This window comes from Coregonus lavaretus, assembly GCF_964263955.1.
Source record: "Coregonus lavaretus genome assembly, chromosome: 19".
NCBI lineage: Eukaryota > Metazoa > Chordata > Actinopteri > Salmoniformes > Salmonidae > Coregonus > Coregonus lavaretus.
Genome location: NC_140006.1, coordinates 29,291,117 through 29,309,244, shown reverse-complemented (window position 1 = coordinate 29,309,244; position 18,128 = coordinate 29,291,117). Strand labels below are relative to the sequence as shown.

The 18,128-nt window shown below is 44.1% G+C and overlaps 1 protein-coding gene and 1 pseudogene across 2 annotated transcripts; both read left to right on the top strand.

Annotated features, from left to right (window-relative positions):
- The first annotated feature begins 751 nt into the window (after positions 1-751).
- On the top strand, positions 752-6,326 carry LOC311146840 (deubiquitinating protein VCPIP1-like). The gene is made up of 3 exons (XM_084183441.1): positions 752-3,501; positions 4,411-4,497; positions 4,647-6,326. Exons 1-3 carry the CDS (start codon positions 840-842, stop codon positions 5,480-5,482), a joined length of 3,585 nt encoding a protein of 1,194 aa, XP_084039567.1. The 5' UTR covers positions 752-839; the 3' UTR covers positions 5,483-6,326.
- Positions 6,327-9,999: 3,673 nt separating this feature from the next.
- LOC311146261 (myb-related protein A-like) lies at positions 10,000-15,952 on the top strand (annotated as a pseudogene). The gene is made up of 14 exons: positions 10,000-10,081; positions 10,233-10,295; positions 10,342-10,588; positions 11,009-11,035; positions 11,218-11,381; positions 11,538-11,613; positions 12,916-13,127; positions 13,451-13,804; positions 14,051-14,190; positions 14,290-14,398; positions 14,565-14,682; positions 14,954-15,069; positions 15,224-15,390; positions 15,827-15,952. The product of its transcript is annotated as a myb-related protein A-like (transcript).
- The last annotated feature ends 2,176 nt before the right edge of the window (positions 15,953-18,128 follow it).

Sequence of the window (18,128 nt, the reverse complement as noted above, 5' to 3'; positions counted from 1 at the left end):
CTTGGCATGGGTACACTCAAAATGTCTGCCAGTCCATCCATTATGCCATAATTTACTTGAATGGAGACGCCCTTTCTATTAATTATTATTTATATGATGATACTAGCCTCATGACATGAATATGCATAGCCATCTCGAGACAACTCCGATATTGTGTTTTTGTCAAAGTTGCCGGGATGTCACGTGTCCTACTTATGTCAGTACACTCTTAACAACTTAAGCATTACGAAACTTCTATTCGATCAATTAAACCTCATGTAGCAAATAAGCCATTCAATTTTTTGTTGACCAAATTCGACATTGTCATTGACCTCCTTACAAAAACTTGCTTGGTGGGCGAAACAACGAAAAAAACGTCACCTGCTGGAAGGAGACAAGATTTTCCGCCGAGTTGGGCCTCTTCCTATTCCTCTCTGAACAAAAACCCAACAAAACCAAAATACATCATGGTACTTGTAGTCAATTTGAAGCTAAATACACAATTAATTTATCAAATGTTATTGTAACAAGCATAGTTACGCAATAAGATTGACGCAATACGATAATAAGTATTGCTTAGTATTTGTTAAATTATGGTATGTGCCTGGTTTGGACTATTATCAAAAGATAAACTCTAGCGCACCAACGCGCAGTTTAGAAAACTACATGCACCACAATCCATTGCAAACTAGGTTTCGCAACAGAAAAAACCAACCACTTCCGTGTTGTTATTCTGTTATTCTGGCAAATAGCTAGCTAGCTAAATACGTGAGTCAAAGTGCAATTGCTAGCCAGTTAATTGGTGATTTAACCATAATGGTTTTATAAGATCAATACCTAGTGTAGTTTTATTCGCCAGAATGTCGTTGCTACAAGGCTCCAAGAAAAAGGACAAGCGTATTTTGTCCGGTACCTGCCCAGACCCGAAATGCCAGGCGAGGCTATTCTTCCCTGCTTACGGCTCGATCAGCATTGAATGCACTGAGTGTGGCCAACGCCACGAACAGAATAATCTTTTAAATGTGGAAGAAGTAACTGATCCAGACGTTGTACTGCACAATTTATTAAGAAATGCCCTACTCGGTGTCACTGGGGCCCCAAAGAAGGGAACCGAGCTGGTGAAAGTGATGGGGCTTTCCAACTACCATTGCAAGCTCCTCTCTCCTATTCTCACAAGGTATGGAATGGATAAGCAGACGGGAAAAGCGAAACTTCTGAGGGAAATGAATCAAGGAGAGATGTTCGACTGCTCACTTCTAGGTGATCGGGCGTTTCTAATCGAACATGAGCATGTATCTACAGTTGGCTATGGCAAGGACAGATCCGGGAGCCTGATATACCTTCACGACACTTTGGAGGAGATTAAGAAAGCTAACAGCAACAAAGAATGCCTAATTCCTGTTCATGTGGATGGAGATGGACATTGCCTTGTTCATGCTGTGTCCAGGGCCCTGGTAGGCAGAGAACTGTTCTGGCATGCCTTGAGAGAGAATTTGAAACAGAATTTCAAGCAAAATCTGGATCGCTACAAGGCACTCTTTCAGGATTTTATTGATGCAGCCGAATGGGAGGACATCATCAACGAATGTGACCCCCTTTTTATCCCACCGGAGGGTGTGCCACTGGGACTTCGAAACATTCACATATTTGGCTTGGCCAATGTGCTGCACCGCCCCATAATCTTGTTAGATTCACTGAGTGGAATGAGGAGCTCTGGGGATTACTCTGCAACTTTTCTCCCAGGGCTTGTACCGGAAGAGCAGTGCAAGGGGAAAGATGGGAAGTTCAACAAGCCTATATGCATCGCCTGGAGTAGCTCAGGGCGTAACCACTACATCCCTCTAGTCGGAATAAAAAACACCGTCCTCCCCAAGCTGCCGCCGAAGCTTCTCCCCAAAGCATGGGGGGTCCCACAGGAGCTCATCAAGAAGTACATTAAGCTGGAGCAAGATGGGAGCTGTGTCATCGCGGGAGACAGGCGCTTACAAGACAAGTATGTGATGAGACTGGTCAATGCCATGGAGGAGATCTTCATGGAGAAGCATGGCATCCACCCCTCCCTGGTGGCAGACGTGCATCAGTACGTTTACAGACGGACCGGTATGATCGGCGTCCAACCCGAAGAGGTGACGGAGGCTGCCAAGAAATCAGTCATGGAAAACCGGCTACATCGCTGTCTGATCTGCAATGCACTCTCTGAGCTTCATGTGCTACCTGAGTGGCTGGCTCCAGGTGGTAAGCTCTACAACCTGGCTAAATCCACCCATGGGCAGCTCAGACCCGACAAGAACTACAGCTTTCCATTAAACAATGTGGTCTGCTCTTACGACCCTGAGAAGGACATCCTCATTCCTGACTACAAACTGAGCACATTGAACACCTGCAACTGGTGCCACGGCACCTCAGTGCGTCACATCCATGGCAATGGCTCTGTGGTGTACCTGGATGGAGACAGAACCAACACCCGCTCCCAGGGGGGGAAGTGCGGCTGCGGCTTCAAGCACTACTGGGAGGGAAAGGAGTACGACAATCTGCCAGAGGCTTTCCCCATCACTCTGGAGTGGGGTGGGCGTGTCGTGAGGGAGACAGTGTACTGGTTCCAGTATGAGGTTGAGGTGACCCTGAACAGCAACGTCTATGATGTTGCCATGAAACTGGTTACCAAGCATTTCCCTGGGGAGTTTGGGAGTGAGCTCCTCGTGCAGAAAGTGGTGAACACCATTTTACATCACACTGCCAAGAAGAACCCAGACGAGTATAACCCAGTCTCTATTGACGGGGCGCATGCTCAGAGGCTCACAGACGTGGTGGAAACCCAACAGGCTGTTGACACACAGCCACCGACTAAGATCATACTAACTGGGCAGAAATCAAAGACCATTCACAAAGAGGAGCTGACCATGAGTAAAGCAGAGCGGAGCCTTCAGCAGAGCATTAGCGAACAGGCCCTAGTGACCCAGAAAAGGAGGACAGATCGACTGAAGCAGGAGCAGAAGGGAGTCCAGGGACACGGGCGGCCATCCTCTCCAAGTGCTGCTCAGGAACCTTCCTCCTCCGCCCCAGCCACGCCCACCAAATCCTCCTTCACCCCCACTGCCAGTAAGGAGAAGAAGATCCGTGTCACCACTAGCGACGGGCGGCAGGCCATGCTCACTCTACAGGCTCAGACCACCTTCTCTGAGCTCCAGAGGAGCATTGCTAACGAGTTCATCGTGCCTCCAGCCCAGCAATGTATTCGACATGGGTTCCCTCCCAAAGAACTTTTGCCTCCCAAGGATGGAGAGGAGAATGAGCCTGTGGCCCTCCAACATGGGGACAGGGTGACTGTGGAGATCCTGAGAGGTCCAGAGGACCACAAGGTCTCCGCCCCAAGTGCTTCCAGTTCCCATTCATCCCTGCATTCCCTCCACTCTGTGAAGAGTGATGATCCAGTGACTTCCAGCAGAATGAATACTAGCAGAGAGCTGCAGGACAACATTGACCTTGAGATGTCCTCCCTCTGTCTCCTAGCAACCTTAATGGGTAAGAAAGGGGAAGGGTGGGAAAATATTTTCTTACTCAAATCAGTAGTAATCTTTACTTTACGTCATTATTTACTGTAAAAAAAAAAGAGACAATCTAGCAACATGTAAGTGGCATACCTGTTTGAGTTATGCAGAACACTGCTGTGATGTCATTACAAAAAGTAAAACATGACTTGCTGTACAGGGGAACCTGTTTGTTGATTCACCTTTAAGACTATAGTTACAGGCATGCCACCTTAGATCATCCCCTCAGTAAATATAAGGCTAGCAACAGAATGTGATGGGTGTGATTGTGAGAGTGAGAGGCTAGTAACTGATAGGCCTATAGGCTTTACAGACGGTAGCGTTACACAGCATAAGGGCATGCTGTTCTTGGATTGGTTACAAGAAGCAGGATGAATGACAAAGTACTACAGGTATTGAGTGACTGGTGGGCTTACCAGGGATGGATCAAGGCCTAATCTTTGGGGATAATGACTTTTTTCCATTTGAAATAATTATAATATATCCAAGTGCTTTCTCTGTACCTCAGCGACGTGGCATTTGGATTTCATTGAAACGCATGCAGCAGCAGTCTCGAGGAGAGAGGAGAGGGTAGACTGTATGAAAGTGCTGATGCTGTCATCTCCACTCCTTCACCTACCAACAGAGTCTGAGTTCCAGTCTCTGGACACTCTTCCGCCTTCACCGTCTTACTAGCATATTGCAATGCAATCTTATCTGGCCCGTAATATTAGGGCCAGTAATGTAAGTTGGAATAGAAGCAAATTGCAAAGGGTGGCAAGGCAACCTATTTTTACTGCAGAATTAGAATTTTGATCTGAGGAAAACCACATGATGGCTTGTATTCTATTAATTTATTTTCATGTTTCACATGCTAATTGCAGTAATTTTTTTTCCTACGCAGGAGAAGATGTCTGGTCATATGCAAAAAAACTGCCCCACTTATTCCAGCAAGGTGGCGTTTTCTACAACATAGTGAAGAAAGATATGGGTATGTAGACATGTTTTCTGTTATTGTGCCCTTTTCATTTTGCATAACTTAAATGACAACTACAGTATATTTTTTACATTCAACTTTTGCATGTGATATGTACTGATCTGTGTTAACCCTACCTATAATGGCTCTTGTCTCGTCTGCAGGCCTGATGGATGGCAAACACTGCACCCTCCCACACCTGACTGGAAAGACGTTTGTGTACAACGCAGCAGAGGAGTGTCTGGAGCTGTGTGTGGATGCAGCGGGACACTTCCCCGTGGGCCCTGATGTGGAGGACCTCGTCAAGGAGGCCCTGGTGCAGCTCCGCTCTGAGGCTGCCTCCAGGAGCCGGGAGGGAAGCCCCTCTCACAGCCTGCTGAGGCTCGGGAGTGGAGGCGTGGTGCGCAAGAAGGAGCAGCTCCAGAGTGTCAACGCCTTCCAAGGTAAGGGCCACTCCCTGGGCACCGCCCCAGGTGGCTCTCCCCCTGAACACAAGCCCATCACCCGCCAGCACAGCAGCGGGGTGGACCTGAGCGCCAGCGTCTCAAAGGGACCCGACCTCTCTGACATCTCAGAAGATGCAACCAAGGAGCTGGTGCGCATGGCTCCCGGTTTCGTCACCATGAAAGACAGCCGACACCTGGACCCTAGTATGATCGAAGAGCAGAGGAAAAAACTACAGGAGATGGTCTCATCCATCCAAGCCTCCATGGACAGGCACCTGAGGGAGCAGAGCAATGCAGGGGCAGGCACTGGGGGCCCTGCAGAGAGGACAAGTGGGGCTAAGATGAATGCTTCCCAATCTGCCCCAGGGGTAGGTGACCAGGAGGCCTCTTCTATGGACGTATCTACTGCTGGTGCTCATGGCACACCACATGGCACACCAGTGAAGGCAGGGAACAAGCCTGATGGAAAGGATGCAGCGTCAGAGGAGCTGGAGGAAATGGATAGCCAGGATGCAGAGCATAGCAACGCCCTGGAGCCAATGGATCATTCCTGATGGGAAAAGGGCCCGGTCCTATAGTTTTCTCAGTCATGATCAGTCACCCCTCTATCTGGTTGGCATTTGTATGTGAATGCTTCAGGTTGTATCAAAGCTTTGATATTCATTGTGTTTTGTTGTCTTTACTGCATGATTGACAGAGGTTGACCATTTCTGCCTTTGGTGACAGACTAATGTTATTATACAGAAACATGCACCAAGCTCCAAGGAGCGAAGCTGGTTCTCATGTGTGAAATGCATTCCTGTAGATATCCTCCATGTCTTAAGACAAGAGGTACAGCTTGAGTTGATGAGATCCCACGCCAGTATTGTAATGTCTGCAAACATCCACTTCAGCAAAGTGCACACTGTAAATGTAATATGAATACCATCATCACATTTTCTGGTTTACCATCATATTTGCTATAAACAACAACAGTGAAATATTCCAAATTAGTTTTTTTTTCTTGAACTTTGCTCTCCATGTGAACGTTTGCTGTCTTAATTCCTAAAGGAAGGCGTCACATGCCCTTATAAGCATATGCATCAATTGACATTTGTTGTCGGAAAACCAAGTGATCTTTTTTAGTTTGCATTTGGGCCATTTTATAAGAATTTAAAGATTCTGTTTAAAATGATAATTTAAATGTGAGTGCCATTTGAAAGAAAAAGTGTAGCACTGTTCTGAAAATAACCAAATTGATTGTTGGAATTTAGAGATTGACAGTGAAGTGTGTGCACTGATTGGGGAAAATGCCTGTTGATTCTTTTGGGTTCAAGGTTCATGCTACTTACTGATGTTTGAAGAGTTATTTATGTTACTTTTGATATTTCTCATTAAACCCAAACGAGTGGCCCAAGTTAAGTGTGCTGTGCAAGTGCTGAACTACTTGATGTGATGCTGTATTCTGTTGGAAGGACCTGCATAACATACCATACACACCTGGGAGTATATTCCATTACTCAAATGCAATTTCCTCAATCACTTTTTTGGCTTTAGTGAAAGATGGAATGCAGCGCAGGATTATAATTTTTTGAAACACACAATTCTAAAGTAAGACTTGATTTTTGAATTTTCCTTTACCATATCATTTTTTTTTTTACATAGTTCAGGTTTATAGATTATCTTTTTAGGAATGATAAATCCAAGAATAGCGGATAATTATTTTTCCATGAACTGCCTGCAGTTTTTGTTGTTTTGTAAACATGCAATGCTGGCATTTTATTGTTCAATCTAAAAAATACATTTATGTTTGTACTTGAATTCCAGAGATAGAAATCAACAATAAGGCATGTTGTTGTGCAGGGGTGTGTTGAGCACTGTAGGCTCCCTTTAGTGTTCTTACCATTCATTCAGATATAAACTTGGGATGAACAACCATAGAAATATAATGATTCATTCTAATTTAATGGAAACCACAATCAGCTGGTAATACTAAGAATTGTACTGTATGTCTAGTTACTTTATGGCTATTCAGCTCTAGAATTTCAACACAACATCCACAATTTGAATTACTCAAAAGACAACTTGAACAATGGGATATTTTAAAGTGCTGTGAACATTTATGTTGCCGAATGTGACATGAGATGTCGTATCTTTTGGTTCCCTTGAGAAATCCTTGAAAGAGATGTCATGGAGGTTGTACATTTGATATCTCATAAACAAAGTACTACATCTTTCAGTGGTGTGAAGTATATTTCCAATTGGTTGTTCATCCAATCCAGTTGATTGTAAAGTTATAAACAAACCGTGTAGTACCATGTTGCATTCAGATCAGTTTTTGTGGCATTCAATTCCTCTCCAGACATTATAAAACGTAACTCTTGGTTTGTTTGTTGGAATTTCAACAAAAAAGTGGGTTGGGGTGTTTATAGACCCTCACATTGGAAGGCAGAGGCCTCACTGTTAACTCATTTAAGTGGCCATCAAGATATAGGCTTAATGGGCCACATAGAGTTTACACTTTTGTTGCCAACCCAGATTTTGGAGTATTCCAAATCACCTTGTTGTTCTAGAATGACATGGTATCTTTGGATGCTGCCATTATCAGCTTATGGCCTTAAATCCTTGAGTCTTACTGATTCTTGTCCTGACTTCTGGACAGGGTTTCTTATTATGGCAAAAAGCAGTTCTATTTGTACCTGCTTTGAAAAAAGAAAGAAATTGCAGGTAATTAAAAAAAAAGCTCCACAGCTTTTCTTTCTAGTGAACAAAATGTAAAACTTAGCACTTTCAGAAAAATAGGAAATATTAGAATAGAACATATACTAGATATACTCAAATTATAGATATTGTCAGTCCAAGGAAACATTTAAAGGAAATATTACACTCAGACAACACTGTTTTGACAAACTTGAAGTTTGTTTCTTTGTGACTGCTGTACTAATTACATGTATTGTAAGCCAGTTGTATTATAATAGTATATATTGTAGTATACTTTGATCTGTACAGAAGTTGTTCAGTTCTTTCATTTTTTGTTAACTTTTTTTCTTGTTTGCTAATAAAAGATTGAAGATATCATGGCTACAACATTGCTGTTTGCATGTGTGATGACCTTTCAACCCAACAATAAAGTAAATGCTTCACAATGTTGTATTGTGGTCACTAATACTGTCTTAACTACTTGCCTTTGAATTCACTTACACTTTTTTCTTTTAAAGAATCAATCATGTAGACCCACTTGATCAATAGCATACGTTTGATCCCATCATCTTGAAGTTGGTTTCTTATCAAAAGTTTGCCGCCCTATCAAATCACATTTTATTTGTCACGTACACAGGATACAACAAGTGTAAACAGTACAGTGAAATGCTTACTTACAAGCTCTTCCTCAACAATGCAGTGTTCAATATCAAAGGTAAAGAAATATAAAATTCTGAATAGGATCTTAAAAAGAGCACGGAATCAATACAAGGTCAGATAAAATTAAAACACAAAACAATGTATGCTATATACATGGCCAGTACCATATCAATGTGCAGGGATACGGTGGTAGTTGAGGTAGATATGTACATGTAGGCAGGGGTAAAGGAGACTGGGCAGCAGGATAAATAACAATAAATAGTAGCAGCAGCGTATGGTGAATGTGTGTGTGTGTGCATAGATAGAGTCAGTGCAGATAGTCCGTGGGTGAGGGTGGGCAGCATTGATTCAACCATTGATTGCCCTACACATCGGATGTGTGTCTGTTATCTACTTGACGGGTCTATCTTCATTTCACCAGGGATGGGTAACTGCATTGTGGCGCACAGCCATGAACGTGACAGAATATCAATTAGACTCATGACAGGCAATAATGAATTCAAGGTTCTCTGTTATCTGTCGTCCACCAGGTGGTAGCATTGCGTCAACTTTAAAATATCAGAAACGTTCCACGTTCCATCTTTCCCCTGTCATAATGTAATTGTAAGATTTTCATGAATGACTTGTTGACCAACAGCTCAGTTAAAGATACAGGTGTTGTCGTGGGCTTTGTAAAATACCTGGCTGCTTGAAAATTATTTTGATATCTTTGACAGGGCTGATTTGCTTTGAGATTCTGAACAATGGGAAGAGAGAGCGCGTGGGGCTGCTGATCCAAGCACCTCTCTCGAAGGTGTTGGGCGCGAGAATCGGCGGTATACACATTTCTGAATAAGTGTCCCCGAAAGAGACAGTACTAGCTAACGTTACCAGTATCTTTGGTACCACGGAGCTGTCAACAATGAGTGGCTTGGAAGGAATCAGTGACTAACTTGCAAAGCAATCACTAGCCTGCTATCCAATGGAGTGGGTGTGTGGTCCAAGTCTGAGTTTAAGGGTCTCTATTTCCAAGCTTAAAAGGATAAACATTCAACATTGGCTATGCTGTCAATCCAGCATGACTTTTGACGTGCTCAAGACAACTGGGAACTCGGAACAAAAAAGACTGGGAAAATAAGTTTTGAACGGTCATCCAACTCGGAATTGCAAGTCAGGAACTCGGGCCTCTTTCTAGAGCTCTGACCTGAAGATCACTGACGTCATCATGATTCGACCTTGTTTTTTTCAGAGTTCCCAGTTGTCTTGAAAGCACCATAAATCCAGAGAATGCCAGACTTTGATGACAAAGTTTGATGTCAAAATTTGCCAACGAAGGACCGCCGCGACACCTTCCTGTTCAAGTGAGCAGAGCACAACAAGGTGAGTCAAAAAGTGTCTTGTATGCTGCTGCATAAATGATGTAATATGCGAGGGAGATATGTGTACTGTAGCTAAGAAAGTAATACTAAGTGTATGTTGTGTAGTAAACTGTTAGTAGCCCATGTGCCTCACCCTAGTAATTTGGTCAATTTTCCCTTCATAATTTAGCCTACTGTTCTGACTTGGTGGTGCACATGTAGCCTATAGCCTGTTTTTAGAGAAATGTAATCATTGAATATTGTAAGAGCTTTCATTGTCTGCTTATATGCCCCCTTTATTTATCCTACGGTTCTGACTTGGTGTACAGGGAGAATACTGTAAGAACGGCCCATGTTCTGAATTCTGTCGCTGAGTTTGCCCCACCAAGATTTACATGCTAAAATTACCACTGAAGAGGCTTGTGGATGAACATGGAGCAGATGATTGGAATGTGATCGCAGATAATTTCAAGGTGTGTTTAGATAGTTGGCATGCACTGCCTTGCCTTTTCCTCAGTAGAGAATCACCCACACAAAATATGACCAACTCTGACATCTTTGTCCCTTGTGTACCAGTACATTGGACTGATGTCTTCCTCCTTTCTTTGCATTTCTCCACTCTTGACAGAAAGGTTGGCTTCTCAGTGTCAGTACCGATGGCAAAAGGTGCTCAACCCAGTTTCTATTCTGTGTGTTCTGTCTACCAAATAGGTTTATCACATGCTAAATTCTTAAACTCACTGTGTGTAAACGTATCTGTGCACAGGTCATCGAGTTGGTGCACAGGTATGGCCCCAAGCACTGGTCCATCATTGCCAAGCATCTGCATGGGCGTATCGGCAAGCAGTGCCGGGAGCGCTGGCACAACCACCTTAACCCTGAGGTGAAGAAGTGGTGCTGGACTCAGGAGGACCGGATCATATACGCTGCTCACAAACGTATCGGGAACCGCTGAGCTGAGATATCTAAGCTGCTGCCTGGCAGGTAATAACACTCTTATAATAAGTTATAGCACTGTTATAACAAGCTATAACACCGCTTGTGTCCCAAATGGCATCCTATTCTCTATATAGTGTACTACTTCTGACCAGGGGCCATAGGGATCTGCTCAAAAGTAGTGCAGAATGTAGGGAATAGGTTGCTATTTTGGACGTAGTCTGATATGCAGTTGATACGACTGATATGCAGTCAATCTCATGATTGGTAGGCTGTCATTTTAAATAATAATTTGTTCTTAACTGACTTGCCTAGTTAAAAAAGCTATAAAAAAAGAAAAAAAAGATTGATCAAATATTTTATTTGTCCGAATCGCAGAGATATATAACAAATAACAATCAATATACTGTTGACAATATAGAACATAATATTGTTCTAATTAAATTTATTTGGTCTGACTCCCCATAGGACAGACAACTCTATAAAGAATCACTGGTAGGGCGGCAGGTAGCTTAGTGGGTAAGAGCGTTGTGCCAGTAACCGAAAGGTCGCTGGTTCTAATCCCCGAGCCGACTAGGTGAAAGATCTGTCGATAGCCCTAATTGCTCCTGTAAGTCGCTCTGGATAAGAGCGTCTGCTAAATGACAAAAAAAAAGAAAACATACAAAATAAAATAAAAACTCCACCATGTGTAGGAAGGTGGAGCATAAGGGCTACCTGCAGGACGTCCCGACGCAGGTCTACAAGATCCAGGCTCCCATCAAGAAGGAACAAGTCCTCCTGCTCCTCTAAGGGACTGCTGCGGAGCCAGAATCATTATGTCATGACTATCCCCACAAAGGTGATCACTGAGCACACATCTATGATTTTTACCGGTCACCACTGAAATCTATGATTTTTACAAATCACCACTGAAATCAGGATGAAATCAATCCCAAACTGTTTGTTCATTTTATGACACAAATGTTGTTTGTCTTGTGAATGTATGTTTTGGTAGATTTTAGGATATTCCCTTGGCTTGTTGGAAGTGCCAGTACATGGACAGTGTTCCTGAAACCTCTTACTTTGACCCAGTGAGTGTCCCCTCTCTGCACTCACTCAGCTTAGCTTAACCATGTTGCAAGTGAACCCCTTCCCTACCACCATCGTACAGTAGCTCCTCTGTAATTCAGCATCTGTTGTAAGATAAGAGAGGAATAAGACTTGTAAATGAGTAAATTAGCTGTTTTTCCTTTTCCTGACCTCCAATCTCTCCCGGGCTGCGTGTACCCCAGGAGTTGTTCACTGATGGCTCTCCCAACAAAGAGTAGAGAATTAAGGAACTCGAGCTGCTCCTTATGGCAGCCAAGAGTGAAGTCAGGAGACGGGCAGCTTCATGTGTAAGACAGAACCCTTGTATGCGTAGTCAATAGTGTAGTACGCTCTAGAACACAGCCCCACCACCCTCCCCATCCTCCATCTCACTCACCTCCGGTTAGCTGCCCCTCCTAGCTGCTACCATCCCTCCCTGCTTCATACTGCAGCATCTAGCAGTGAGTCATCATTAACAGCTTATCATAGTAGCAGTGGCTGTTCATCTGTTTCTGCTCTTGCCAACTCCATTGCTGTCATTATCAAACCAAACATAATCTTGGTTAACCTAGAGGTAAAATCATGTGTAATTTGGTCAGCTGCGTGATCAACTTCTGTGTTAGAAATTGACCGTTCCGGCAAAAACTAAGTCACCACCCGCACAAAATGAAACTCTCAGCCAAAGCCCCCCCCCCCCTTCCCATCCATGTGGGCACACGCACTAAGCACTCGAGGCGAAGCAGTTCAAGCACCGCCTTCGCCCAATCCTGATAATCCCATTCAGTCCTGGCAGATTCTTTCGGTCTACACGCAGAATCTACCCACGGGAGATTAAGCCAAACATGACAATTGGCATGACAGTTGCATGAGGAGTTGGCAGGGCAGAATCAGACTGGCACCCTGGCTAGCTGTTCAAAACACCTGTGAGGCCTCTTTGGATAGAAGTGGACCTCTAATGAAAATCATGTAGATTTTCACTGCTGTGCAAAAATGCACAGTTCATGTTAAAGTTTTGGAATGAAACGGAGGCTCCTGCTCATGTCCACCCTTAGTCTCATTACATTTATATTGGTAAATGTACGTCTCGTGGTTAGGGCCAAGAGTTTTTCCCTGGCAGATTATTTAATCTGGGAAACTCCTGGCCCTCACATCCCTACTCATCTCTGGTTCTGACCTTCCCCTAGCTCTGGTCCAGGGCATTACGTATGGCTTGCTTACGCTGAGCCTTCAGCATCAGCAAGCTGCATGTAACACCCTGGACCAGAGCTAACCTTTCCCAGACCTCTCGCTTCCTCCCGCTTCATAGCACTCAGTGTCACTACTCCAGCTGCTCCAGCAGTCTGACAGACGACTGCCTGACCAACACGACCCTGAGCAGCTTGGGACACCAAAGTATGGAGGGCCATGGCTCGGCTGTCTACATCCCAGCAGGATCCTGACCGTGGAGACCAGCGCTGTCCTCCACTCCCTACAAACCATCCCCGAGTTTGCAGAGATCCTGAAGCTCATAGACTCAGTCAGTGTTCCTCTAGTCTTCCTGTTCGTGACATTTCTGCTCTTTGTCCTCCTGTCTCTTTGTCGTGTTGATTGTAAAACTGTAAAACTATGGGCCCTGGTAAAAGTAGTACACTGTATATGGAATAGGGTGCCATTTGGGACTCAGACAGACCACTGGCTCAGTTTCTTCCTCCAAGGAACTGTGTCATGATTGAGTTTATTGAACATACACTGTTAGGTTGTATAATTCTGGTTAACAATCAAATACAGTTAGTGATAGTCATTGTGTTATAATCACGTTTATGTCATTAATATCCCATTGTGTCTGGTCTGACCCTGTAGGACCCAGTGGCTTGGAGCGAGTTTACCAGTTTCAGCCTGAAGGAAATGACCTCACCCCTGAAACAGGAAGTGATGGTGTCTGTGTCCCAGGTGGCGATGCCAGAAGGAGCTAGCTACCATTTTGATGACTCAGCCATAATTGACCTGAGTAAGAGCTACACTGAGCTGATGCCTGCCTCTTCACCCACCTTGACCATGCTGAGCACACCTCCCTTCATCCTGAAGAGGAGGAGGAGGAGGGAGAGGGGGGAGCAGTCCCCTGCCAGTGAGTGTCACAGCACCTCCTTTTTGGACAACAGCGCCTCCTCACCTAGGCTCACTCCTGTCAAAGCACTGCCATTCTCTCCCTCCCAGGTAGGATTTCCTGTTCAAATCATGTCTAATCTAATACCATCAAGTCATTATGCAAACCACTGATCTATGATATTAAAGTGTGTTTGTGAAATACAGCAGAGTACATTTGTGATATATGATATAATAATAATATAATAATAATAATAATATTATATTATTATTATTATATTATTTATTATATAAGTACATGGTGCAAAAACTATAAATCCCTATTTACTTGATGGTTATGTCTGTTTCTCTCTGTAGTTTTTCAACGTGTCTGAAGTTGAGGATTTGACTCTAGACAACCCGGCTCTGACGTCCACCCCAGCGCGTGGTCACAAACGTGCCAACACCACCCCCCTCCACAAGGACTTAACACACAAGCATCGGAAAGAGAATGCTGGGTAAGTATGTTTTCTAGGGCAGTTCTGTGTTGATATTTCATTACATCCAGAAGTTCTCATATACACCATACATGTACTGTCGGTGTTACAAATGTTCAGGACCCCCAAGGCTGGTAAAGCCTTCATGCTTCCCATGCCACTAACTCCAACGCCCTTCAAGATTGCCACGGCCACACAAGAAAAGATGCAGGGCCAGTTGAAAATGATGGTATGTTTATTATAACACATTAATGACACCTTTTAATGTCTTCAGTCTGTTTGGTGTATTGTATTGTGTTCAGTGTGTGAGGGGATGCTGTACTCTGCAACCGTACCTGAGTGTCTGTGTGGGCCCTTGCCCATGCTTCTGTGTGTGTGTGTGTGTGTTCTGTTAGATGCAGCAGCCCCAGTCCCTGGCCTACCTGGAGGAAGAGGTGCTGAGAGGAGAATAAGGTGGATATATTAATTCATGGAGAGACACAGGCTAGCTTCTGCTCCTCCTGGAAACATGAGGTATCCCAACCCCATAATCATCCATAGAGATTTGTACCCAGTAATTATGAAGTAATTCAATTCAAATAACTTTATTTGTCCCCTTAGGGCAATTATGTCAGGGTTATAGCTGTGCTTCAGACACATTCAACAAACAAAAAACAAGCACTAGAGACTAAATAGAACATGAGAGGTAATGACTTCAAAGTGCTGTCCAATAAATATGAGTATAAAACATGGATGGAATTAAATCAATGTTACAGTCCTATCCATTCCATGTTTTATAACCCAGGTTGACGCATCGTCCAGGAGAGTTAGGAAATCCCTGGCTGTGGAACCCTGGAGTAAGGACTGCCAGAGTGCTCAACTCTACTCCCAAGAACACCTCAATGTGAGAGGAGAGGATCAGTGAGAAGATCATTCAGTATTCAGGTTAACATCAGAAACACTGAAAATGAGACTCATACAGACTGTTGTAGATGAGGGTGGCAAACTAGTGTGAGAGGTGAAGTACATGGAAACACAGGAGAGGATTGAAGAATGAAACAGTACTGTAAAACAGGTCTCTCTCTCAGATCCATGGGGAGAGCCTGATGACCAATGCCCCCCTGAGGTCATCAATGCTGGGCTGTGAGGAGCTGGTAACACTCCCTATCCCCCATAGCAGGACCAGGGAGAGAGGAGCCATGATGTTACCTGCCCCACAACACCGTCGCCATCAGGAGAGATGGCAACCCCGATCTGATCCGGATCCCTCCTCTACACCCAGACGCTGCATACAGCCAATCAGAGGTGAGTCAAGAGAGACGTCTGAGAATATCAGGAAATCCCCAAGTCATTGAACTCCCTAGTATTTTTAAGAAGGAAACATCACAGTTGAATTAAATGAAATGTCAGAGATTTGTACGATGAGCATAATATCACAGGTGCAACAGTTGCTTTTTTTCCTCACTCACAGTAGCAACCAGCTCATAGAAATTGAATTTATCCAGCATTGTTTGCTTTCTGAAAGACACTGAACTTTATTCTAAGTTCCTGTGTTTCTCATGAGTGTTTGACTGCTTGTTGACTGGGTTGTATTTATTAGTGCACATCGTAGCAAAACATTTAGCAACGGAAAACAAAAACAAGTGTTTCTTATTGGACAAATGTGTTGTCGTTTCAGGTGAGCTGTGAGTGGGAGGCTGTGGCATTTGGGAAGACTGATGACCAGATGATCGTAGCTGAGCAGGCCAGACAGTTCCTTAGCTCCCAGACACCTGGCTGTGCCTCCAGAACCTTGGTGCTCTGACAGGACCTAGCTCCCAGACACCTGGCTGTGCCTCCAGAACCTTGGTGCTCTGACAGGACCTAGCTCCCAGACACCTGGCTGTGCCTCCAGAACCGTGGTGCTCTGACAGGACCTAGCTCCCAGACACCTGGCTGTGCCTCCAGAACCGTGGTGCTCTGACAGGACCTAGCTCCCAGACACCTGGCTGTGCCTCCAGAACCGTGGTGCTCTGACAGGACCTAGCTCCCAGACACCTGGCTGTGCCTCCAGAACCGTGGTGCTCTGACAGGACCTAGCTCCCAGACACCTGGCTGTGCCTCCAGAACCGTGGTGCTCTGACAGGACCTAGCTCCCAGACACCTGGCTGTGCCTCCAGAACCTTGGTGCTCTGACAGGACCTAGCTCCCAGACACCTGGCTGTGCCTCCAGAACCTTGGTGCTCTGACAGGACCTCAACACTACTTAGTAGCTAACAGTTAGCCTGGTCCTACTTTTTGTGCTGTCTGGCTTGACACGGAGTTGGCAAGAGAGCACAAACAGATCTGGGACCAAGCTAGCGAACAGTCACTCAGATAATTTTTACCCAGATGTATAATACTACTAGACAATCTTACTGTAGGTAGAACACATCAGATTTCCTAAAAAAAAATGTGTCCATGGATTCACACAAAACAACCAGCTGTATTATTTATTTGTCTGTTTTCGCTTAGAGGTTGATATGAAAATTACATGACCACATGTAGCCAATGGTACTTACATACTGGTACTTACCATACTTAAATATTTCTATGTAAAAACCTTATTCTGAATGTGGTCCATTTGCACTTATTATTTAAAATGTAAATATGAAGAGAAATTCATAAATTTAAATCTTGAAGACCATAATTGTCACGTTGTATAAGGATTTGAAGACAGGTGCAGGAATACGCAATAGGGGTTTTATTTTCTCCACCCAACACAAGGTACGTCATGAACAACGACGGGGACGAAGCCCAAAACAAACACGTGTGTGTGTATATATATATACAGTGAGGGAAAAAAGTATTTGATCCCCTGCTGATTTTGTACATTTGCCCACTGACAAAGAAATGATCAGTCTATAATTTTAATGGTAGGTTTATTTGAACAGTGAGAGACAGAATAACAACAACAAAAAATCCAGAAAAACGCATGTCAAAAATGTTATAAATTGAGTTGCATTTTAATGAGGGAAATAAGTATTTGACCCCCTCTCAATCAGAAAGATTTATGGCTCCCAGGTGTCTTTTATACAGGTAACGAGCTGAGATTAGGAGCACACTCTTAAAGGGAGTGCTCTAATCTCAGTTTGTTACCTGCATAAAAGACACCTGTCCACAGAAGCAATCAATCAATCAGATTCCAAACTCTCCACCATGGCCAAGACCAAAGAGCTCTGCAAGGATGTCAGGGACAAGATTGTAGACCTACACAAGGCTGGAATGGGCTACAAGACCATCGCCAAGCAGCTTGGTGCGATTATTCGCAAATGGAAGAAACACAAAATAACTGTCAATCTCCCTCGGCCTGGGGCTCCATGGAAGACCTCACCTCGTGGAGTTGCAATGATCGTGAGAACGGTGAGGAATCAGCCCAGAACTACACAGGAGGATCTTGTCAATGATCTCAAGGCAGCTGGGACCATAGTCACCAAGAAAACAATTGGTAACACACTACGCCGTGAAGGACTGAAATCCTGCAGCGCCCGCAAGGTCCCCCTGCTCAAGAAAGCACATATACAGGCCCGTCTGAAGTTTGCCAATGAACATCTGAATGATTCAGAGGAGAACTGGGTGAAAGTGTTGTGGTCAGATGAGACCAAAATGGAGCTCTTTGGCATCAACTCAACTCGCCGTGTTTGGAGGAGGAGGAATGCTGTCTATGACCCCAAGAACACCATCCCCACCGTCAAACATGGAGGTGGAAGCGTTATGCTTTGGGGGTGCTTTGCGTTTTTCTAGATTTTTTTGTTATTCTGTCTCTCACTGTTCAAATAAACCTACCATTAAAATTATAGACTGTCAGTGGGCAAACGTACAAAATCAGCAGGGGATCAAATACTTTTTCCCTCACTGTATATATATATATATAGATATATATATCACAGGGATTTAAACCAAACAAAAGACTGAAGTGTAAACCTCTAAACAATACACGGGACGAGACCCGTAATAACAAG